Raw genomic sequence first — 26,157 nt, 5'->3', positions numbered from 1 at the left:
TCCTGTCAAACTAATTTAATCTCAGTTTTTGACTGGGTAAACTTCAAAAAGGACAGAGGGAACACTGTGGACATAATCTACCTGGACTGTAGCAAAACTTTTGACATAGTGCCACATGACATTCTGATAAGCAAATTAGCAAAAACTGGACTAGATTGAAAAAACTATTAGGTGGATCCAAAATTGGCTGCTAAATCGGTCACAAAGAGTACTCATCAATGGCACCTTTCCTAATTGGATGGAGGTAACTAGTGGGGTGCCACAGGGTTCAGTCCTGGGCTTGGTGCTCCTCAACATCTTTATTGATGATTTAGAGGAGGATGTACAGGAAAAGATAATAAAATTTGCAGATGATACAAAACTGGGCGAAATAGCAAACACCCTGGAAGATAGAATGAAGATCCAGGGCAATATTGATAAATTTGAACACTTGGCTGAAACCTACAGAATGAAATTCAATAAGGACAAGTGCCAAGTCCTCCACCTAGGAAAAAGAAACCCAAGGCATCAATACAAGATAGAGAAAATATGGATCAACAGAACTGAAAAAGATCTTGGGAGTAATTGTGGACAATTGGCTAAACATGAACCAACAATGTGATCCAGCTACCAAAAGGGCAAATGCTATTTTGGGATGCATTAACAGAAGTATTGCTTCCAAATCATGAGTAGTAGTTCCTCTATACTCCTCACTAGTCAGACCTCACCTGAAATACTGTGTCCAGTTCTGGGTACCAAGACTGAAGAAAGTTGCAGGTAAATTAGAAAGGATCCAGAGGAGGGCAACAAAAATGATCGAGGGTTTGGAAACACTGTCCTATTAGGAGTGACTGAGAGAACTGGGCATGCTCAGTCTTGAGAAGAGAAGACTGAGGGGGTATATGATACCCCTCTATAAGTACCTCAAAGGCTGTCACAAAGAAGAAAGTCAAGATCTCTTCTTGCTAATACCAAAATGTAGGACATGGAATAATCAACTCAAGTTGTGACAACCCAGATTCAGGCTGGACATCAGGAAAAGCTTCCTCACTGTCAGAGAATACAACAGTGGAATCAGCTGCCTAGAGGTGGTGGGCTCTTCCACACTAGAGACATTCAAAAAGAAATTGGACAATCATTTGAATGGGATGGTGTAACATGGTGTCCTGGGGTTGGACTCGCTGGCCTTCATGGCCCCTTCCAACTCTTGTATTCTATGATTCTATGAGTGCTCTACTCCCATAAGTAGTGGGAGACAAAGAAAGGCAGCTCTTATACAAAACAGACTCTCAGAGGAATGATTGGCAGAGTGGGATCTGTTTCACCTTTTATGTTTCCACTTGGCTCTATCTAATGATGAGTATAATGCATGTACACCTTTCTCTCCTTCAACAGATGCTGGTTCAACTCTGCTTAAACCAGTTTCCTAGTCAGACATCATGTGAACCATAGTATACCATGGCATTTTTCAGATCCACTGTGAGTGCATTCCACAGTTGCTTCAGTTCCATCTAGGGAGGTGTCCACAGCACTGTCTTCTAGTCCCACTTTGCTGGATAAGTTTCAGCTATTGCAGCCCAAGAATGATTTTGCAGAAAAAAGATCACTTATTAGGATGGGTTTACAAGCAATTCTTGCAATATGATACTGAAATGGAACAAGTTAAAATATGTATGATAAGATGGATGCAGAACCTTGAGGGCGAAATATCCTTCCACCAATTCGAAACCTTATGGACAGAAGATTTAAAGCTAGCCTAGCATTAAGAGAAAATTGATACAAGATATTCCTTCATTGGTGTATTACTCTGAACAATATTGAGAAAATAGACAAAGATGATAGTGGAAAGTGCTGGAGATGTAAGGAATTGGACAGAACTTTTTACCATATGTGATGGACATGAGTAAGATCAAAAAGAATTGGAAATAAATATATGCTGAAATACAGAGAATTCTGAAAATTAACTTTCCTGTGAATGCTAAGAATATGCTATTGAGTATTGTGGTAGAAACTCTTGCAAGAAATGTGGAAGAATTATTTAAATATATGATAAGAGCAGCTAGAGTTATAATTGCAACAAAATGGAAAGCAGAAGACTGCCCAACTAGTGACGGTTGGAAAAAATAAATTAGCATAATATGCAGTAATGGCAAAATTAACCAGCTATATAAATAGAAGATTGGCCAAATAATTTAATGATAAATAGAAAGCTTACTCTACACATTCTACTTATAAAGAAAAAAATAGAATTTATGTAAGGATGAACTAGCTGATACATTTACTAATCAGCTAAATATAGAAGACTAGTTAAGGAATTTTATGTTAAATGGAAAGTCTATTATTTATCATTTATTTACCAATTAAGAGTGTTGCTATTAAGTATTATGTACACAATGGTCACATTAATTTATGAATGTACTTTTTAATTGTGATATTTTTATTTGGGAAAAGAAAAGAAAAAATCCATTATTAATTGCTGGTGGATTTGTGGAAATGTTATATGGTGAATTATTATTTACTTGATACCTATGTTAATTTTCTGGGGGTAGGGTAATTACAAGGTGTTATTAAGTAAAAACTGTAGCTATAAAATTGATAGAAGTAATAGCAGTAATTGACTGTTTGTGTAATTTCCTGCACTTAGCGGAGGAATGTAATGTAAGGTCCCTTGGTATCTTTTTTCTTCCTTTTCATGTTACTTTTTCTTTTTTCCCTCCTTTTAACTGTAAAAATAATTTTAAAAAATATCTTTGCTGAATTTAATCTTGTTAGTTTAAATTTGAATTTAATTTAAATCTGAATTTGAATTTAGTTTAAAGCTGAATTTAAACTTGTTAGGTTGGAACACTAATCTTGTTAGTGTTCCAACTTTTCTAGACAACTTTTCTTTATCCTGTGTTCTATCATGGTAGCTATGCCTCCTATATTTGTTTCATTTGAAAATTTGATAAGCAATCTGTCTACGTCCCTTTCCAAGTGATTTATAAAAACAGCATCTGGTCTTAAACAGAGCCTTGCTCCAGCAGGCTGCTGAGCTATTAGTTAGTACTTCCTGAAGATGGTTACACAACCGGCTGTTGTTTCACCTAATTGTAGTATTGTCCAACACATATTTTACCACATTCTCAACAAAGATACCATGGGACACCTTATCACATGCTTTGCTTAAATCAAGTTACTATGCCCATAGCGTTCCCGTGAGCTAACAAACTAATAACTTCATCAAACAAGGAAATAAGTTTGGTCTGGCATGACCTATTCTTGAAAAAAAGAAACTTTTTTCTATGTAATATTTATCTATGTAATATTTTTAGTTTATCATAAAATGATCACTTAAACATCTGTTTGTGAATTTTTCCTGGTATTGAAGTTTGTCTAACTATAGTTTCTTGGATCTATGTTTTTTTCTTTTTAAAAATGGGAACATTTGTCCATCTACAGCAGGGGTTCTCAAACTTTTTCAATAGGGAGCCAGTTGAAAGGCGGTGGCTACACACGTGGGCCGGTGAGGTGGGGGTGCCTGGGGGCGCAGGCCAGTGGGGTGCCATCAGGCGTGTGTGAAGTGGCATTGGGCATGCGCAGCTGTAGCTTGCTTGCTCAGAGACCATCTCCGAGCGAGCAAGCCACCACCTCCCTGCATGCGCAGCAAGTGCACGTGGACGGCGAACAGCGGTGCAGGCTGGATGGCCATGGCGGGCCGGATCTGTCCCGCAGGATGTAGCTTGAGGACCCATGATCTACAGTTTTCTGACAGTTCATCTATTCTTCAGGGGTTCTTGAAGGTTACAGCAAGCAGTTCTGAAACGGCATCTGCAAACTCCTTCAACACCTGAGGATATAATTCATCTGGTTCTTGAAACCTGGACTCATTTAAAATGGCTAAGTGTTCTCCAGTAATGTTCTTACTAATTTGGGGCTGCAAATTCCTTCAAATACCATTTGTTTACTTATTCTACATGAACACAACTTTCCTTATGGAAGATGCCTAAGGAAAAATAGGATTTTAATTGTCCTACCATCCAATTTGTAGTTCCAATTTGTTAACCATTCAGTATCTACCCTAAGCAGGAAACCTATAACTTTCTTGATCATCTTGCTCCTAGCAAAGCCAAAGAAGCTTTGGGTGGCTGTGTGAAGAATCCTTTTTCAGTCTCAGTTCATTCTGGCCTTAGTCTGACACAGTCCTTACAGATTCTAGCAAATCCATTGTACACCTCCTTGCTAATATGTCCCTCTTTCCATCTGTGATGAATGACCCCTTTTAGTCTCACCTTTCTTTAAATGTCCCCCCTTTCCCTTTTTATGAGTAATGCCTGTGATTGTGCCTTTAGTATTTTGAAATCTGTCATAGAATCATAGCATACTAGAGTTAGAAGGGGTCAATGACTATTGGGTCTAACCCTGTTTTGTGCATAACTCCAAGTTAAACCATCACTCTCAGATGGCTGTCCAGTTGCATTTTGAACATCTCCAGTATGGGAGAGCTCACTACCTCCCTAGGTAATTAGGGAGTATTACCTAATTACCTAGGGAGCAGTATTCCATTGACATACTGCTCTAACAGTCAGGAAATTTTTCCTGTTCTCTAGCCAGAATCTAGTTTTCTGTAACCTGAGCCCATTATTTGGTGTCCTGCACTCTGGGATGACTGTGAACAGCTCCTGGCTCTCCTCTGCGTGACAGCCTTTCAAGTGCTCTTGTATTACCTATCAGTTTTCTCTTCTTGAGACTGAACATGCCCAGCTCTTTCAAACTCTCTCCATAGGGCTTTGTTTCCAGTCCCTGATCATCCTTGTTGCCCTCCTCTGAATGCTTTCCAGCTTGTCTACATCTTTCTTAAACTATGGAGCCCAGAACTGGACGCAATACTCTAGATACTTCAGTTGGTACAGAATAGATCAGCTAGACTGCTAACTAGGACTGGTAGACAAGACCATATAATGCCAGTTCTTTACCTTCTTCATTGTTTATTAATTAAAGTCTGGGCCTGATTTAAAATGTTAATACTGACATATAAAGCCCTAAATGGTTTATCTGAAGGAATGTCTCCTTCCACATATACTTGCCCAAACTTTAAGATCATCTGCTGATGTCCTTCTTGCGGAACCATCTTTGAAAGAAGCTAGAAGTGTGGATATCCAGGGAAGGGCTTTTCAGTTGTAGTGCCCTGACTATAGATGCCCTTTTTGTTTTCAGATCCTCTCTAAGCATTTTTCTGAAGCCATGTGAGTGTCTTCTCTTGTCTTCTACCCTTTTTTCCTTGTTGGAAATAATTGTGTCTTTAGAATTTCATTTTTAAAAATCCCCACCCATCTTGGACTCCTTTTTTCATTAGAGTCACTTGCCATGGGACTCTACTTATAATTGTTCTGGGTGAAGTAAGAATCGTTTCCCTAAAATCCAGGGTACCTGTTTGGCAGTACTTGACTTTTGCATTTTTAGAATCAAGAAATCAAGTATAGCATGGTCACTTCCCCTGAGTTCCTAATAAGTGTCACTTTGTACATTTGGTCTTCCCTGTCATTGCACTTGGAAATTATTATTCATCAGGAGTTTTAACTATGGGATGCCATTCATCTTTTCTCTGAGCATCTGGAAATTGGCTTTCTACCATCCAAGCTATACCTTCAAGAAAGTTCAGTTTTCATAAACCAGGATGACACCATTGCTATCCCCAAGGTGTCTGCTACTTTCACTTAATCTGCCCTTTCTTGCTTCTTGCTCAGGATTAATTCTAGGACAGCAGATCTTGTATTCTCTTCCACCCTCTAAGACTTAATGTTGTCAAAAAATATTGTAGAGTTAGACTTACAGCAGACGACAAAATAGCCATAATTCCACTTTGCTTCTATAGCTTGCCTCTTTGAAATTTTGTCTGCTGTTCCAGAAAAGCATCATCTATGTCTTCCAGCTAGTCTGTAGTAAACTATCTTGTTTTGATTTCCCTCCGTGTGTGCACAAATGCTTACACAACAGGGTTTCCAGTCTCAGAAACATGAATGTTCATGCAAGAGTATACATTCCTTCCAGCTGAACATCAGGAAAACTTACTGATTGTTAGAGCAGTATGACAATGAAACCAATTACCAATTGAGGCTGTGGGTTATCCCACACTAGAGGCATTCAAGATGCAGCTGGATGACCATCTGAGAGATGGTTTAACTTGGTGTCCTGCACTGAGCAAGGGCTTGGAGCTGATGGCCCTCTGGCCCTTTCCAACTATTCTATGAAACCTAGCAGATCATACTTGTATTAAGATTTCAAATCCATCTTGTTTATTTCTCATATTCAGTATATAGACATCAGAAGCCATGCATGTTGCACCTTCCCAGTTTCTGGAAGGACAATGAAGTGAGACTTGTTTTTTGTCCCTCCACTCAAGGCATTAATGTTGTTTATAGTTGTGGGGATTGACTCACTACCTCTACCACTGAAACAGAATGAAGGAGCAATTGGTCTGATGCTTCCCACTCCACAGATGCCTAAATAATGGCACCAGTGTATACAGCCAAAGACTTCATCAAAGTTATTGAAACTGCATGTTTGTAGCACCACTACTTCATCCTGTTTTCAACATTTCTCTTACTTTCCAATTAAATAAAACCCCAAGCATGCCATTCACCAACACTCATTAAATTAGGAAAGTAAAGATAAACACTAGAACAAACCTGTCCTAATTTATAACCCATATTTCCCATTTCACGCTCTGTGTTTATCTGGAGCAAAAGATTTTCATGACTGATAACAGCACCTGAAATAAAAAAGAAAATGAAATGGTTTTAGGTAATATCAAAAATAAGCCCCTTTTAAAAAAAGGTTAAACAGCAGCAGAAAACAATTTTACAGATATGCAGATCATCATTAAACTATCCATGTTTTCACAGGACAATAATCAATGACATTCATCTTTACTACGGTATCTTTCACTCCTGTACAATCTCACAGTTCTGATCATAATCCATCACTGACACTGGTTGTTGTATCCTATTATAGTTATTATTTGTATGGGAAATAAAGGTTTGCCAAACTGAAAAGGCATCTGGTTTAGTATGTTCTTTAATCAGTCTAATGTGGTAAGTTGGCTTTTCAACTGGTGCCTATTATTATTATTATTTATTTTATTTTATTTTTTGGGGGGGGCATTTCTATCCCTATACAAAAGTCTCATCATACATTGGTCCCATACATTTGGGTACCACACCCAATAACAATAGTGTCCTTCCACCGTCTGGAAAATATAACCAAATTCATTTGAAATAGAGATGCCCAAGTCACCTGTAAAGGATAAGATAAAAATGCTTGAAAGAAGAAAAAAAGAAAGGCAGAAAAACATCCAGGAGTGCTCTTAGAATCAAGATCTACCAATTAATGTGTGTGATCACTGATACCTCCTTAGTCATGTGAGAGGATGCATTTCTTTCACTGCAGCTTCTCCAGCACATGCGTATGCTTTTTATATTAAGACAATTGTAGGGTAAAGATGTAGCATCTTGCACAATTTTGGTGGAAGATGCTTGTATAATAATTGTAATGATTTGTTTTTCCAGATAACTTCCCATTTTATTTCTTCAGTATTTCTAAATACTTTTTCTAAGCCACTCTAATGCTGCCTGATGAAGTAGTTAGGTAACCTAGATGTATGCATATTAGAGACAATCTTTTTAGATAGAGGAGATGATTTGGCAATAAGGTCTTCAAAAGTAGTAAATTTCTCTTTAGTTTGTTTCCTGATTGTCATATTTGAAATTAATTAGATCACTTGACATAACTGTAACCAATCAAATCCTCTAGGATGGAATTTCTCCTTTAGCTAAAGAAATAAAACAGGTCTTTTATTTATACAGAAAAGAGGTATTTTTATATAAATTAAAATCCTCCCATTCTTTAACATGAAACTTTTTATTCTCTGTATAAAATGAGGAGGGGCCAGGGGAGGGGCCATTGTCTCAGGGTGATAATGGGGACATATATGGAACTAACAGTTTTGCTATTTCTTTCAGATTGTTAAACTATTCCTGGGCACATCTTTCAACAATTTCTGTATGATGTATGAGAGGAACAGAATTCTCTGCCAGGAGAATGCTGAGGGTTCCATTTGAGCTCACAGCTTATCCTCACTTCTTTGAATAAGATACATGATTTGGCAAAGTTGAAATGCCTTGTAATCATTTTTATAAACTGTCCAAAGAGCTTTGGCTATGGGTAGTATAAAAACAAAATAAATCATTATCATCATAATCATCATCTAGGATGTGAGGATTACTGAACTCTGCCACTTTTTTCCTTTAAACAAAACACTTTTTCATTCTTTCATGTATAATTGTCTCTAGAAATATTTGCTGCTCTGGACAAGTCTTGCCTGGGACCACTAGTAGCTAAATCAGAAGGATAATTTTAGCTGTCACTCTAACTACTTCAGTTCATCACTACCATAACGGAGTCTATCCCACCTTTAAATAGAATTTTTAAAATGTTTCATAAAGAAGTTAATTGCAATTTATGCAAGTTCTTGTATATCCTTAATCCAAGATATTTTATTGTTTTATACGAGGTGAAAGCTGGTCAGTTTCAACCCACTCTTGCATTCTGGGATAAGGGTGATGTTTTTCAGTATTTATGATATATATTTCTCTAGTTAGCAACTTCTTTTTGGAACACTGGGACCAGTAGAAATACATCTATAAGGAATTTATTTATTCATGTTTCTTGGCTACCTTTCAGGGCAGGAGCCTTCCTAAGGTACAATAATATATAATACCCATGTAATAAAAACTGATATGACAATACAAAACATGAAAAGCAGCAGTAGCAGCAGCAAATATCCTGAAAACAACCAATACCAACAGAAAAACAAAACCTACCACATACTGTTACAGTTAAAACCCAGTCTAATAAAACATAATCAAATATAGTCCAGAGTAAATAATAAGCTTACAGAGCCTTCTTAAAAAATCTACATTGATGGGGCCTAGAAGATGGCAATATGTTCCAGAGATGTGAGGCTGTTCCATAAAAGACCTTCTCTCATTTACTTGCAGAGCTCATAACTGCACTCACAGGTGCCAAAGTAATAAATGCATCTTTTGCTGATCTTAAAGGAATCTTGCATGGATGAAGAAAACCCCTCAAGTATTTGGTCCTGAGCCATTAAAGCTTTAAAGGTCAAAACCATACTTGAATTTGGGCTTGGAAACACACTACAAACCAGTGCAAGTGCACAGCATAGGCATCATATGATTGGTGTGAGCAACATTGGTGCAGCCACATTCCACACCTGCTAAAATTTCTTTGAATGTCTTCAAAGGCAGCCCCATGTACATTCAGTGATCCAGCAGCAAAAGGCAGGTATAACTGAGACAAAGACTTCTGCAAATGCACTAATTATATGAGTATATTGCAATCTCTGGCTGCAATTTCCTTAATATTAGGATTGATTCTCAAGGCTTTTGCCAAATGCTCCACAAGCAAGGCAAATAACAAAGGAATGAGGCAATGGGACATCCTTGTTGGGTTCCTCTGTCAAGGTTAAATAGTGTCTTCAGAACCATTAACTCTAATTATTGTTCTATATGCTCGGTATAATGACCCTTTCACATTGTTCTCTTCATTCTGTTACATTTCTCAATTTGAGTAAGAAAGGACATTTTAGATTTTCAAAGGCCGTGCAGGCATGAAGTGTAAGGATCCCTAATCTGCATTTCATGCATTTACTCCAGTGGACCATATTCAGCACTCTCCTTACTGGATCAGCCTGCTCTGTATATCTGACTGAATCAGACTTATATATGATGCTGTAAACTCATTAAGTTGTGCTTCAAGAATAGCAGTAAAGAATAATGAATTAACAGGGGGATGCTGTAGACAGCTTTAATGTTACATTAACTTTGGATCTTTCCCTGATTTCAAAACTAGTAATTCTAGATTCCCTCCATGTATTTGGGATTTTTTTCTCCAGCTACAATATAATTCTGAAATGAACAGAATGGGTGTCACTGATCATGGGTTGGTAATCACAACACTGAACATTTATGGTCAACAACCTACCAACTCTGTATGGTGATTTAATCCTCTTATATGGATAAAGCAAGAGATCTCAGATAACATTAAGGAGAAATTAGAATAGGCCATAGAATAAACCCATTTCCAGAGAACCAATGAAAGCCGTTAATGAAGCAGAAGTGGTATTAATTGTTGCTTATGCTTCTTGTAGAACTCCACAGTAAGCCCATCAGAGCCTAGCACCTTACAATTTAGCAACTGCCCATTGTAACTGCTTTATTGAAATGTCCTGATGTAGCCTAATTCATCAGACACTTGGGTCATTTCCAAGTTTTCTAGATAAGAGTGTTTCGTCATCTAGTGGACTTTCTGGGGTCTGTAATTATCATCACTGTATCTGTGGGCTTTGCACTTTCAGTCCCAGGGCTCTTTTTATGTATGCTTTTAAAATAGGACTATCTCCTTTAATCCATTTCCCCATGCTAAATTAATCTTATTGGGAAACCCAGATAGAGTGATACCTTGGCTCACAAACTTAATCCGTTCCAGGACTTTGGTCGTGACCCAAACTGATCATAAGCCAAGTCAAATTTCCCTGTAAGGTTCAATGTAAATAAGATTAATCTGTTCTTTAATTATTTTTTTAATCACAAACATTTGAAGCAAAGTGACAAAGAACAACAAAGATAGGGGCCATCTCCCCCTCCCCAGTACGATCGTGATCGTGCATGTCTTCCCTGCACGAGTGAGATTGTGATCACGGCAATAGACAGGCGTGATTGCAGGCACGCTCGGGGGGAGATGGGCGTGATTGCGATTGTCACCTGATGCAGAGTTTGCGATCTGCGGCAAAATTTTTCAGAAATTTCTGTTTGCAACCTGATTTGGTCATGAACTGAGATGTTCGTGAGCCGAGGTATCACTGTATAACAATAGGTAAGAAAACATTCGTATGGCAGACCTGGATGCATAAGCAATTTTTTACAGTGCATCAATTAGTGGGAAACAACAATTATTTCTAGTCATTTATGACTTGCCTACAATGTATTAGAAAATACTCTCAGTGCATATGACTTAAGGTATAGCTGCTAAGCTGAGTAGGAAGAAATAGGCAGTAAAGGAGCTCAGTTTGTATATGTCTATTTAGAGAAGAAAGTATGTATGTATTTAAAACATTTATATGCCGTCCTTTGCCACAGTCTTTTTTGAGTTAAGTAAGGCTCTGTTCCAGCTAAGAGACTCTACCATCACATCATTTCAGCCCTCCCCAATTTGATACACTCCACATGTTTTGAATTTTGACTCCCATCACCCTCAGCTATCATGGCCAGTGGTCTGGAAAGGTAGGTTGCTTACCTGTAACTGTTGTTCTTTGAGTAGTCATCTGTGCAATCACACAGATGGGCTCCTGTGCAAGGCCTAGAGCAAGAAAAACTACAATAGCTGAGCATGCCAGATTGGGCGAGAGCCTATCAGTTCCCATGGAGACCACCATATGTCCCTGGGCCGAGGGATAGTTGAAAGAGAGAGAGAGGTGTTGATCCAGTCTGGTCCCAGTGTCTGAGGATAGGGAGGACGGTGTAGGTGGGCAACAGCCAGTGGGACTAGAGGGTGGGTTGCGTGGATGCACAGATGACCATTCCAAAGATGACAGTTACACATAAGCAACCTGCCTTTCTTCTTCATGGTCTCTGTACATCACACAAATGAGTGGCCTGCATAACTTATTCTGAGTAGGACAGAGGGAGGCTGTAGTCACTGGAGAACACAGGAGAACACTACTCTGCCAAAGGTGCAGTCTTCCTTTGCATGGACATCTAACTGGTAATATCTCACAAATGTTTGAGGGTGTAGACCATATGGCTGCTCTGCAGTCATTGTGTAGGGGATACTCCAGCCAGGAGGGCTGTGGATGTGGCCTAGGCATGTATGGAGTGGGCCCATGGGTGTGTAGCAAGGTGGAGGACTGCCATTGCGTAACCAAAGCTGACCGGAGACCCACTTGGATACTCTCTGTAATGAGATGGGGTCTCCCTTCCTCTGGTCATCATAACACATGAACAGTTGGGGGAAATTTCTTCTGGATTTGTAAAAGGTGAAGGTTATCCTGATGTCAAGTAGGTGAAGGGTAGTTTCTATAGGAATAGGCAGGATGGTGAAGAAGATGTCCGGTTTGATGCAAAAGGGGCCTGAAGGCCAGGTCAGGATGGAAGATTGTCTTATCCTTGTGGAAGGTCAGGTAAGGGGTGTTCACTCAGAGCATGAAGAGCTCACTGGTGTGGCAAGATGATGTGATGGCTATGAGGAAGGACATTTTCCAGGAAAAGAGATGTAGGTCCATTGTGTTGAATGGCTTAAAGGGCCTCTTGTTGAAGGCCTGCAGGATGACATGCTCCATGCTGGGATGTGGGGGGTGGGGGTGATGCTGTGGAGCCCTCTTAAAAACCTGCATGCTAGGGAGTGCATGAAGACAGGCTCGCTCTGGGAGAACAAGATGGCTGCCATATAGACATGTATTGGTGATGGGCAGAAGCTGTTGTGGAAGCAGTTTTGCAGGAATGTGAGGATCTGCTCGATGGAGGTGTTAAGAGTCAAGGCCCTAAGAACAGGGTGATTCTCTAAGCTGTCAGGTTCAGCGTCTTTATATCCAGGTGGAGAATGCAGCCTTGGTCCTGCAAGATGAGACTGTGGTATTGCAGGAGATGGATGAGGTTCTCCTGGAAGAGCTGGGGCAGCCATGGCTGTCTTGGTCACCAAAGAGTAATTAGAATCTAGGCCATCCCATCTCATCCCATCCCATCCCTCTGTTTCTTGGCAAACACCATGGAGGGCTCAGATCAAGATCAAGGAAAGCTCAGCTGTTGAGCTGCCACTCAGTGTGTCTAGGGTGGTGCAGCTTAGGGTGTTGGCCATTGTGTTGATCTGGCCTGCAGCATGGATTGCTGTGATGGTGATGTCCCTGGCAATGCACTGGAACCAGAAGGCAATGGTCAGGGTGGAAAGTGGCATGGACCATGTACTGCACTGTTTGTTGAGGTAGTGCATAACTGTTGCACTGTCCATCACGATTTGCACATGCCAGCTCTTGAAGGAGATCAATCCCTTGTGGACAGTTAGCATCTTGAGGACATTAATGTGGAGCCTTGCCTCATGATGGTTCCAGAATCCATGTACGCACAGGAGCTTGAAGTGTGTTCCCCAGCTCATATTGGAGGCATCTGTGGGGACGCTGACAAGGCTCTGTTGAAAAGAAGTCACCCCCTTTAATAGATCTTCAAAGCAGGCTGTCTTGAACAGAGGATGGCAGGTTCAAGGCAACAGTGTGGGAATTTTCCCTTACATTGAAGGTGCATGTGAACCACAGTTGTAGTAGTTTCATGAGGAGTTGGGAGAACTGGACCACTGCCACAGTGGTGGCCATGAGGCCCAGGAGCTTTTGGGAAGGAGTGAGCCATGGTGCATTCCCGTGTCCTGTTGTCTGCTGCTAGGGTGCACAGCACTGTTGTTCTTGGTCCCAGCAGGAGGGCTTTGGCAATCGTTGAGTCCAGGTGGGCCCCTGTGAACTGGATGAACTGGGAGAAGGAGAGAACAGATTTGTCATGATTGATAAGTAGTTTCAGATCTTGCAGAAATGAGAAGTTGATAGCAGTGCTGCTTTAGAAGGGGTGTTCAGAAGCCAGTCATCAATATACAGTAAGACTTGGACTCCTTGCTGCTACAGATGGGTGCAGACTACCACCATGCTCTTGGTGAAGACCTGGGGGCAGTGGAGAGGCCAAATGAGAGAACAGAGAACTAGGTTTCCTTCCCGGTCTGGAAGTGAAGAAAATGTCTATAGGTTTGATTGGTGATGACGTGGAATTAGGAATCTTTGAGGTCAATGGAGGCAAACAAGTCTCCCTGGTGGACTGTGATGAACTTGTTGATGGCTCTGAGGTCGAGGATCAGTCTGAGTCTCTGTGCTGTTTGGGGACGTTAATGGGAGTAAAACCCTGTCATGGTCAAGAGTAGGGCCTCCACCTCCAGCAGCAGTGTTGGGAAGGGAGGGTCATCTTGACCAATCCAAGGAGCGTGAAGGTATCACCCAAGATCCTGTAGTCATGCTTCCTGTAGGTGGGGGCAGGCTGCACCCTGATGGGAGGGTCAGAGTAAGGCCACATGTGGGTGCAGCCCTCAGCCACTTACACTGTCTGAGCAGTGGGAAGGTGGAGTGTGCCTTATGGAGTGAGTCCATGTGCTTGTTGGTCCCCACATTGAAGAATCCTTCTCTATCAAAGGAGAAGTCCTCAATGCAAGCACACACCTCCTCTTGGAGGCCTGCTGAATGCAACCAGGCATGGTGATAGATGGCCACTACCCCCATTATGGCCTTTGCATCATAGTCTGTGTGGTGTCTGGTTTGGTGTTTGGCCAGCTTGGCTCCTTCCAAGTAGACAAGGTGTGAGGCCTCCCAGGGTTCTTCAGTGAGATACTTAGTCATGGCCTCCATTTTCTCCTGAAGGAAGAATTGGTAGTGGGCCATGGTTGCCTTGTAATTGGGACACTCCAATTCCTACTGAGGATGCTGCATGCATGTACATGGTGAGGCCATTGAGATGCCATCATTCCTGGTTGGCAGAGATGGTGTGCTCCCACTGGGAGATCCTCTGTGCAGACTCCACAATCATGGAATTTGGTCTGGGGCGCTGGAGGAGGAAGAGCACATCTTTTTCCCACACCCATAGGTGGATTCAATCCTCTGGGACATGGTGAGGATGATGGCTTGGGACCTCCAAGACTTCTGGACTGTCCTGAGCAGAGGTAGGAAGAAGGGGATCACGAGTGGCGTCAACATGTCTGAGCCCAGGGTGTCAAAGACTGAGTCTGCCTCTTGCTTTGGTTGCTGTGCCAGGTCACTAGCCATGAACAGCACCACATCAACACAATCCTCTAGTATTTTTAGGGACATATTAAATATTTTAGTATGAAAGTTAGCAATGTCATGTTTGCTAACTTTGCTGACTTCAGTTTGTCAATTAGGCTGAGTATATTTTGTCACTACTATCTGGTTCAAGTTTAGCCCATCCCTCTTGTAAAGACCAGCTTGTCCTAAAATGTTCCTCAGTGCCTAACAAATCTGAAACTCTCCTCTCTACACCACTGTCTCATCCACGCATTGAGATTATTCAGTTGTGCCTGTCTCTCTGCATGTAACCAGTAGCATTATGGAGAAAGCTACCTTGGTGGTCCTGGATTCCAGTTTTCTGTGTAGCAGCCTAAATTTGGTTTCCAGGCTCTCACAACTAGATTGCCCTACGTAATTGGTACCAACATGAACAATGTCCACTAACCCCACCCCTACGCTATCTGCAAGGTTATCTAGATGGCATGTGATAGCCATAATCTTTGCACCAAGCAGGCAATTCACATGTAGTGAATTCACCAGTGCACAGTATCTCCCAGCTTTCAAATTCAGTGCATGGAGGGCCCTGTGGGATCAGCAATGGTAGGGCCATGTGCCTTGGCTAAGAGCCTACAAAAGGTGTGTCCTCAGGTGGCAGAGGCAATGGGTCATTAATCTCGCCCTTGGAGATGGAGGTAATAAAAGTGGTTTCATGCATTGGTACCAAAGAGTTGAGTTAAAGGTTCTTGATACTGATGGGGACTGGTGGCCAGAGTCTGAGTGTCTGGACTTGAAGTGCTTCTTGCGGCCCTTCCTCTTGGCTGGTTCCATCATTTTGGTGAAGTTCTTGGACTTGGGAAGCTAGATAGATCGGCCCAATATTGATGGGGTGTCCATGGAAGTTGTGGCTGCAGCCAAACAAGTAGAGCCAGTGGAAATGTTGGGGCTTCCAAGGTAAAGAACTCAGAGGGTGGGAGGGTTAGATTCTGCAGAGGATCCTGGTCCATTGTTCAACTCTGAGGTGGTCAGCTTTATGCTTTGTAAGTGCTTGGTGAAGGTCTGGCAGTGCTGGCAGGAGTCCACCATGTGGCTCTTTCCAAGGCACAAGAGATATAGGGAATGGCTGTTCATTGGGGGTAATTTGCTGTCACAAAGAATGCATTTCCTAAACAGAGCCTGGAGCATCATTGTAAGGAGGGAAGTGGAGAAACGGAGCAGAATAGGCTGCAAAGGAGAAAAGAGATGCCAATCAGAGAAGGTAGATAGAACTCGGAATCAAAATCCCCTTGGCACCTTGGGGGAGATCAGTGTCTTTTATGTTAAGTCTGAGCCAGAGGAGATTGAGAGCGTTGTTTGGCTTTTTGTCTCTTGGGCTGGAGAAACACACTCGGTACCGAGGGTGAAGTCTCAGCACGGCTCTTTACCGGAGGCTGGGCTGACTGAGGAAGCTGAGCCAGCAACTCCCGAATCACTCCTTCAGACACTGAAATGCTCCTTGGAGGTTGAAAGGGTTGTAGGGATTGTCCCAGGTCCCCCTGGCTTTGGGGCGGCACCATGTCTCCAGCACATGGGAGGCCCTTAGGTACTGACAACTCAGAGCGCAAATAGGTGCTTTTTGCGCTTCCCTTCTCTTTAATAAGGGTAAGCAACTTTGGAGTTTTGCTTTCTTTTCCATCTTCTTTTGTTTTGCCACTTTGGGCATTTTCGCTGGTGGGGGAGGCGATGAGTCGTCTGGGTTTTGAGCTGAAGCCGCAGAAGTAGACGGGTGAGGGTCTTCAGCGTGTAAAGTGTGGCTCCAAAGTTCTGCTTTTAAACGGTCCACCCAGTGCTTCTTTGCCTGCTTTGTAAAAGCTTGGCAGTGATAAGAAGACTTGAAGATGTGAGACTCTCCCAGGCAAAACAAACAAAGGGAGGGGCTGTCGGTGGGAGCTTACTGCCGCATGAGGTACAGTTGCGGAAAGCAGCTTTAAGTGTCATTGCCTGCTGGGGAGATGCAACGGAAGCCCCCAGTGGCAAATGCCAAGGACTATGAACAACCTCCTCCTCCTCCTTTTTCTTCTTTTGTGCTTCAAGCAATAGGGAAAAGATATAGAGAAAAGGAAACCTGACCAGTGGGAGCTTTTATGTATAGCTCACAAAGTAAGTTGGAAAAGAACTTCCTGATGAGCTCATGATGACGGTCAAAGAAGAACTGAGGTCTCAGTGAAAGCCCAGCCCTCACACTAGCTGTGTAGGGGGCTGGGCTCCCACTAAATACTAATTAGTCAGTTTTAGAATCTTCCCGAAAAACCACTCCATGCACGAAGAGCCCATATGTGTGATACACAGAGACCATGAAGAATAACACTCCTACATGTAAGGGTGGGGTCAGGGTATGGGCTGCCATAGAAAACATCTCAGCTACAGAATCCTTCTGAGGCTCAGAAAGGCTCGGAGCCCATATGTGTGATGCAGAGAGATCACGAAGAATTCCAAGATCCTTCTTACTTGCAGTATTGTTAAGCCAAGTATCCCCCATTTGTAATGGTTCATTTGGTTTGTTTTCCCTAGGTGCAGAACTTGGAATTTGTCACTATTGAACTTCATTCTGTTGCTCTCAGCCCAGCAATCCAACCTATCACCATCACCTTGAATTTTGTTTCTATTGTCCAGGGTATTAGCTATCCCATGCAATTTGGTGTCATCTGCAAATCTGATAAGCATTCCCCTGCACTTCCTCATCCAAATCATTAATAAAAATGTGGAAGGAGTATTGGGCCCAGGATTGAACCCTGTGTTATCTCACTAGTTACTTCTCCCCAGTTTGAGAAGTTGTCATGAATGAGAACTATTTGAGTCCAATTCTGTAGCCAACTGTAGATCCGCCTGACAGTTGATTGATCTAGCCCCTTTTTAGCAAGTTTGCTGATCAGGATATCATGGGGTACTCTGTCAAAAACTTTGCTGAAGTCAAGATAGCTTATGTCCACAGCATTCCCACCATCTACCAGGAAGGTTATCCAATCAAAAAATGAAAAAAGATAACATTGATCATCCTGTTGGACTGAAATATAACCATTGAATAGTAGAGTTGGAAGGGGTCAGAAGGCAATTGGATCCAACCCTCTGCTCGGTGCAGGACACCAAGTTAAACCATCCCCCTCAGATAACAGGAATGTAGAAACAATGTGTTCTTTTTACATGTGTGGACATGATTTTGAGCTGTATTAAAATGTGCTACTCTAGAGGCATGAAATGTTTTGGGTCCATTGAGACATATGACAATTCTGTCTAAGGTAGTGGGCGTATTTTACATTATTTTCATAGCCACAAGCACATGTTCTTGCCCTTCTTCCAAGATTCCCACTTTTACTCTCCACTTTCCACAATTCCCACTTCTCTCGCCTCCTTTCTTCATCTTACTTCTGCTCACCCTTTCTTCCCACTCAGAACTTCCTTCCATCTCCTCTTTTCTTATGCCTTACTATCCCCGTTCGCAATCCTATTATTCAATCACACTTATTTGAACTACTGTTCCTGTCCTTTTGACAAATCTTCTCTGAGCAGTGAAGAAGCATAAGGTTACCAGATCAGGAGATAAGTGTGCTTCACTCTGCACCCTAGTTCCTAATCATGGCAGGTGGCTGATATGGTGGCAGAAGTGATGGGAGTGAGTGGGGTCAACAGGGAATTAGCAGGTATACTCAGGGTCCTGGTCATTGTCGGGTTACTGACTCTGAGCTAGCAGAGGAGTACAGAAGTGAAACAGGTTAGTATCCCTTGATTTATCACACTTAAAAGACATTTACTGTAAACAGGAAAAAGAAAAGAGGAACATGTTTAGGAGCTATGGCATAGGAGGAAAGAGCCAAGAAGCTTGTCATGACGAAGGTCACATCAATGTTTGGCATGTGACTCTCCCTTCTCCCTACCATACACTGAAATCAGCCTTGACTAAGTGGATAAATTATCGTCTTATATAACGAATGGCCAGAGAATGCCTTTGGAGCGACCTACAATTCTTTGACAGTTCAACCACAAGAGTTTGAGCCAACAGTTGTTTCATGAATTTTGCAGCTCTTGAAATGCAAATATACCAGGCAATACTTGCACTCTGCAGCCTCCTTGGGCTGAAGGAATCTTGGGCCAAGGGCAAAGAGGAAATGTTTGATATGCAGGAGAGAGGAGTAGCAACTGAGAGACATGAACGTGCAGAGACATGCAGGAGAGAAAAGAGGGGGGAGATGCTGAAGGAGGAAGGATGTGGAGGAGACAAGAGCAGCTGTATGGACAGCAGGGAAAGGAGGAACTGCTGGCTACAAAAGACTGCTAGAATTAATGGACAGTGTGATGAACAGCTAACACCCCTTCCACCACAATAAACATATATTAATCTGGGCCAAAGTGAACAGGCTATTAAGGCCTGGAGAAGGGCTGTCTGAATTGCCCCTTTTTGGAAAATCATTACCACTTTACAAGGAGTTAAGCCTCTTAATCTTCCCTTCTGCAGGGATAATTAAGGATGAGGGAATTATTCTGTGCTCACCAATACCCTTCCCTTCTTATAAGGCACTATATCAGGAAAGGAACTCAAACTGTATCTTTCTATGGCCTTTATCATCACATAAAGGCCTGCAACTTTTACCTAGAAAAAGAAGGAAGGTTTGTGCATATCTTGCCACTCCTCAGCATTTAAAAAACCTGACTGTGGTATGGAGGCCTGAGATTTAGGCACCCCTACTCTATGTAACCATAATTCAAGAAGTAGCATTTACTTTGGTCATACAAAAGTAAGGCCCATTTTGAGTTAAACAACAAAACACAGAAGCAAAGTACAAAAGTGCTTGGATAATGGAGACAGTCTATGACAAGTCATTTCAGGAATTCCTGGGCTAAGAGTTTTCTGCTATTGGACACATACCTGTAGCAGAAGGGGACAGAGATGGAACAGGATCCCAAGCTTGGTATAAGTGGTGGGTGGCAACATTATCTCTCTTGGAAGCCATTTCTTGGATTTCTTTTTCTACAATTCCTCTAATGGCATTTAATTTCCTCCCAAACCTGGAGTTTAAAAGAGAGAGACAGAAAAAAGGGAAACATGCATTTTTTAGTTAGGTAAATCTTGCCAATACTTTACTGAATCACTTACAGATTTAAGATTTAAGTTTGTTTCTTCTGAAAACACATGAAATACTCATTTAAAATGTGAATAAAGTTACCTGTTGTGGCTCAAACTCAGTAATTTACCGCTAAAATCTGGTCAGAAGGGTGAGGAAGGTGTGTAAGGGGTTGACCTTATTTAACCTATGTTAGAATCAGTATGAGTTTATCTCTGTTGGCATTTCCAGGAGGAGGAGGAAAAAATTAACTTAGTCTCATCAAGCTGATAGTGTATACTTTGATAGAAAGGAAAATTGGCAGCTTCACTCTCAGAACTTAACCATATTTTTTCTTAGATGTCACCTGCGTGGAAGTGTCAGCTCTGGAGGGCAGAATGGAGATCCTTTCCTTGGACAGGACCCTTAATGATGTGCAAAATTCCTTCTTAGTTAGCTGTGCAGAGGAACTCTATCACAGGCACACTGGGAGCTTTTGCTGGTAACATTTTCATCTTTACTGCCCTTTATCTAGAAACACTTGTCATTGATTGCCTGAGATAGATTACTCCAATAATCTTTTGACCTGAGTCCCTTGGCAGTGTATTCTGAGTCCTACAGATGGAAAAGGGGAAGACAAATTGTCCTGAACTTTGGCATGGTTATAGTTATTAGCTTTGCCTACAGTACCTATAGCTGATTATCAAGAGCTATATGAGCTTTGACCCCCCCTTGGATGCATACCTTAATGTGATGAGGGGTCTCAAAGTGCCAGAGAAGCCAAAAGCAGTGCTGTCAGAAAGCCAGATTTTCTCACTACTCTGGTCTCCTAGAAGGGCCACCCAAAATAGAATGGTCAAAGTACAAGGCTAAAATGCACCCACCCTCTTCAGGAGTAACGATCACATCAGCAGAAGAGATTGAAATGCCCAATGATATCCTGATCAGCAAACTTGCTAAAAGAAGGCTAGATGGAACAATGATAAGGTGGATTCACAGCTGGCTACAGAATCGGATTCAAAGAGTGCTTATAAATGGCCCCTTCTCAAACTGGGGAGAGGTAACAAGTGTTTTTTGCAGAGTTCAGTCCCGGGCCCAGTGCTCTTTCACATATTTAATAATGATTTGAAGGAAGAAGTGAGGGAACCAGATATGGGTGCGATATCTACCATATTTCCCCAAAATTAAGACGTAACTGGAAAATAAGCCCTAGCATGAATTTTCAGGATGCTTGTAATATAAGCTCTGCCAGCAAAATAAGCTCCAGTTAAGATTGTCAGCCAGACTGACACATTTAGTACATCTGTTGCAACACACGATGGATGTATTAAATTATAAAATAATATTTATAATTAAACATAAATAAAAATTATTGACAGTAATACTTAAAATAAATTATAATATAAACTATAATTAAGTATTTGTAAATACCCAAGCGGCTGCGCCTTTGGATGAGAGGTAAATGCATATGTAAACAGATGAACTTGAGACTTATTGCCAAATGACCAATTGGAGTATGGATACAACACACAAATAATGTGCACACTTGATAATGAACGGATGTGTTTCATAATTCAATACGTCTTGTGTTGTAACAGACGTACTTAATACACTCGTGTGTTGCCACTCCTGTCTTGTAAGTCATCAATTAACACTTGATTTAATGGTAGATTTAAAGGGAATAATATTTTGACCCCCCAGACGAGATGAATGCAAAAAGAAATAGCTATTCTGTCGAGTACAAGAAATGAATTGTGGAGGATTCTTGGGGCAAGAATCTTACGTCTTTCCTAAGAAAAAATAAGACATCACCTGAAAGTAAGCCCTAATGCATCTTTTGGAGCAAAAATTAATATAAGACCCAGGCTTATTTTTGGGGAAACACAGTAGTACTCTGGAAGACAGAAAGACGATTAAAGGTGACCTTGATAGGTTTGAACACTAGGCCAAAAACAACAGAATAAAATTCAATAAGGACAAACTCCAAGTTCTGCACTTGGAGGAGGGAGGGGGTTTCAAATGCACCACGACAAGATGAGGGATAATTGGCTCAACCATATTACAAGCGAGAAGCAATTTGGGATTGCTGTAGTTCACAAGCTGAAAATGAGTCAAAAAGGGCAAATGCTATTTTAGGCTGAATTAATAGAAGTGTCATTTTCAAATTCCATGAAGTATTAGGCCCATTATACTCAGCACTGGTTAAGCCTCATCTAGAGTGCTGTGTCTTGCTCTGGGCACCACACTTGAAGAAAGATGCAGACAAGCTGGAAAGAGTTCAGAGGAGAGCAACGAGGATGATCTAGGGACTGCAAACAAAGCCCTATGTGGACAGATTGAAAGAGCTGGACATGTTTTGCTTCAAGAAAAGAAGACTGAGAGGAGATATGATAACATTCTACAAGTACTTGAAAGACTGTCACAAATATAAAGAACAGGCTCTCTTCTTGATCATCCCAGCAAGCAGGGCATGGAATAATGGGTTCAAGTTACAGGAAGTCAGATTCTGGCTGGAGAGCAGGAAAAATTTGCTGACTGTTAGAGCAGTATGACAACGGAACCAATTACCTAGGGAGGTAGTGGGCTCTCCCACACTGGAGATGTTCAAGATGCACCTAGAAAGCCACCTGAGAGTGATGGTTTAACTTGGAGTCCTGCACAAAGCAGGGGGTTGGAACTGATGACCTTCTGGCCCCTTCCAACTCTACTGTTCTATGATTCTATCTCTAAGGGTAAGGGGATAGCAGCAGCAGTTGAGGGTAATACTGGTGGAGTAATGCTTTGCAAACAATGGCAATGGCTAAAGCTAACTCACAAGTTCTGTGCAGAAAATGACAATGGTACATCACTTCTTAATATTCTTATCATGAACATCCTATGATTAAATATTCCAAAACGAAGCAATATGCAAAGGACAACTACAAATAGTGCTGTTATTAATGTCAAAAATAAGTCTAGTGGTTGGTAAGTTCAAAGGCAAAAGGGAAGTTGAAAGATTCACAATGTATACAACTGGAATAGAAAGGAGAAGTAGTATGTATCAAGGCAAACTGAAACAGTAAAGCTGAAATGGAAAGATTAAACATAACTGTATTTGGCTTGATGGAACTTAGAAAGTACTGGAATGGGACATTTTCATTCAGACAAACACCAAGTGTTTTACACTAGAAATGAAAAACTCAGAAACAGAGTGGCTCTAATACTGAGGCTATAGTATAATATAGCACAGGTATTAAGGGACTATAATCCAAAGTCCAACTGAATCATATCTGAATTCACAGAAAACCTATCAACATAACCATGATTCAAGTGTATGCTCCAACAGATGTTGAAGAAATTTACTCAAGCATACGAAAGTGATAACATAGCAAAACAAGACATGTTAATAATCATAGGTGACTGGAACACAAAAGTAGGAAAAAATGTGGAATCCAATGATGGGGAAGAATATGGCCTAGAGTTAAGAATCAAGGCATGAGAACAACTCAAATAATTCTACAAAGCCAACCATCTGTTTATTCTAAATGAATACTGCAGGTGACCAATCTGGTGACTGTACAAACTGACATCATAGAAATCAGATAGGCTACTTAACTGGAAAGCTGTGAGCCTCTCAAAGAGTTCTTTGGATATGGGGTGGCATACAAATGTAATAAATAAATAAATACATATACAGGAGATGGGGAAGCAGTATGTTCACTGCCAGAACAAGACCAGGAACAGATAGTGATAGTGGCAACGACCTCTTAATATCAAAAATCATAATGGGGGGAGGGAGGGATCACTAATGGAAGCACAGTGCCAAACTTTAAATAACATTCCTGAGGAATTTGAAGCTCACATAAAGAACGAATTTGCATTACTGAACTGAAGTGACCATGAAACAGAAGAATTATGGGCTAAAACCAGAAGCATTATTAAAGAAGAATGCAACTCAGGTAGCCAAAAGAAAGCAAAGGCCTAGATGGATGGCAGAAGAAACACTCACAATTGTTAAGGACAGACAAGAAGCAAAAGAAATATAACCATAATCCTGAATGCAACTTTTCAATGACTACCACATGGAGACAATACAAACTATTACAATGTCAAGTACAAAGAAATAGAACAACAAAAGATGAAAAATGAGAAACCTCTTCCGGAAGATCCAAGAAAGTCAAGGAAAATTCAAACCTAGATTAGGAATGCTGAATGACCAACTAAGTCCAATAAGACCAAAATAAATTAATGTGAAGGTATAAACAATATACAATAGAATTATACTGAAGAGATAAAAAAGACAGACTCCTTTGTAGAGAAATCCTATAAGAAAGAAGCTGCAATAGTAGAAATTAGAATCAAAGATATGCTGAAAGTACTTGAAAGGAATAAAGGACCTGGAGTAGATAGGATAGCAATTCTGCAGAGACTGAACTGGTGCAAAGCCAAATAAGAATATGTCAACAAATATGGAAAACAAAACAATGGTCCTCAGACTAGAAACATTCCATATACATACCAGTCCCCAAGAAAGGAGATAAAAAAAGAGTGCAGACACCATAGAACCATTACAGTAATTTTCCATGTGAGCAGTGTGATGCTCAAGGTTTTGCAACAAAAAATAGCACTATATATGTAGCTAGAAATGCCTGATGTTCAATCTAGATTCCAAAAAAGGAGATGTATTTGAGATCATATTGCAAATATACAATGGCTAATGGAGCACACTACAGCATTTTATAAGATCAGTCTATGCTTTATAGACTATAGCAAAAGTATTGACTTTGTGGATTACAAGAAACTATGGATAGTTTTGGAAGAAATGGGTGTGGCTCACTACTTGATTGTCCTTATGACTATAATGGACAAAAAGACACTATGGGACAGATTATGCAGAAACAGAATGGTTTCCTACAGGCAAAGGCATCAGACAAAGGTGTATTTCATCTCAGAGGGAAAATTGGTGGAAGACCCATCAATAATTTAAGATATGCAAATGACAGCATTAGAGTCAGCAATCACTTGGAATGACTCCTGATAAAAAATGAAAGAAGAAAGTGCAAAATAAGGACTTAAGCTAAATATTAAGAAAACAAAAAACATGACTATAGAAGAATTAGAGAACAATGGACAAATTGCAATTGTGAAAGATTTTGCATACCTTGGCTCAATTCAAACAGAATTTGCAGTCAAGACAATAGAAGATTGAGACTTGGAAGGGCAGCAATGAAGGAACTAGAACTAAATTTTAATTGTAAGGATGTTTCACTGGAGATCAAAGCCAAGATCATTCACACTATTGAATTGCTGATCATTATGTGTGGGTGTAAAAACTAGACAATGAAGAAAGCTGACAGGAAGAAAACTGATGTGTTCAAAACATGGTGTTTGAGGAGAGCTTTGCAAATAACCTGGACTGAGAGAAAGATGAGCAAGTGAGTCCTAGATCACATCAAGCCAGAACTTTCCCTAGAAGCAAAAGTAACAAAACTGAACATGTCATACTTTGGGCATGAGATGGCAAGACTCACTAGAGAAGACAATAATGCAAAGAAAGTCAAAGGTAGACAATGAAGACCAACCATGGAATGACTTGATTCCATAAAGAAAGCCACAGCCTTGAATTTATAAAAGTTAAGCTGGACTATCAAGGACAGGACACATTAGTCCAGGACATGGTTCTGCTCCTATCTCAACGGTCGATTCCAGAAGGTTGTGCTGGGGGGCCATGTCTCTGCGCCATGGCAGCTATGCCATGGAGTACCACAGGGCTCCATTCTATCCCCTCTGCTATTTAACATCTATATGAAACCGCTGGGAGAGGTCATCAGGAGGTGTGGGCTGCGGAATCACCAATACGCTGATGATACCCAGCTCTACCTCTCGTTTTCCACTAATCCAGGTGAGGCAGTGGCTGTGCTGAACCGGTGCTTGGCCGAGGTAATGGAATGGATGAGGGCCAATAAACTGAAACTCAATCCAGACAAGACGGAGGTGCTGTTGGTTGGCGGATCGGGTTTCGGAGAGGGTGGATTTGACCTGGTCCTGAATGGTGCAACACTCCCTCTTAGGGACAAGGTCCGCAGCTTAGGAGTACTCCTCGACCCGGAGCTTTCTTTGGAAGCTCAGGTGACAGCGGTGGTGAGGAGCGCCTTCCTTCAGCTTCGGCTGATTAATCAGCTGCACCCCTACCTGGAGTACGACTGCCTGGCGACGGTGACACACGCACTGGTGACTTCCCGC

At 41.2% G+C, this 26,157-nt stretch overlaps 1 protein-coding gene across 8 annotated transcripts in view; it reads right to left on the bottom strand.

Moving 5' to 3' along the window:
* Positions 1-26,157, bottom strand: part of HTT (huntingtin) — a 454,323-nt gene that overhangs the window by 87,118 nt on the left and 341,048 nt on the right. For 7 of the 8 annotated variants that reach the window (XM_044417924.1, XM_044417925.1, XM_044417929.1 and 4 more), the window contains 2 exons: positions 19,761-19,900; positions 6,648-6,730 (listed from right to left, as the gene is read on the bottom strand). In XM_044417924.1, coding sequence (XP_044273859.1) covers positions 6,648-6,730; positions 19,761-19,900 — 223 coding nt within the window. The remainder of the gene's footprint in view (positions 1-6,647; positions 6,731-19,760; positions 19,901-26,157) is intronic. The other variant, XR_006413521.1, reaches the window with a different exon arrangement.

Source organism: Varanus komodoensis, unplaced genomic scaffold (assembly GCF_004798865.1).
Source record: "Varanus komodoensis strain SLA01 unplaced genomic scaffold, ASM479886v1 scaffold9, whole genome shotgun sequence".
Lineage (NCBI taxonomy): Eukaryota > Metazoa > Chordata > Lepidosauria > Squamata > Varanidae > Varanus > Varanus komodoensis.
The sequence above is the reverse complement of the archived record's forward strand: the minus strand, read 5'-3'. Positions and strand labels throughout refer to the sequence as shown.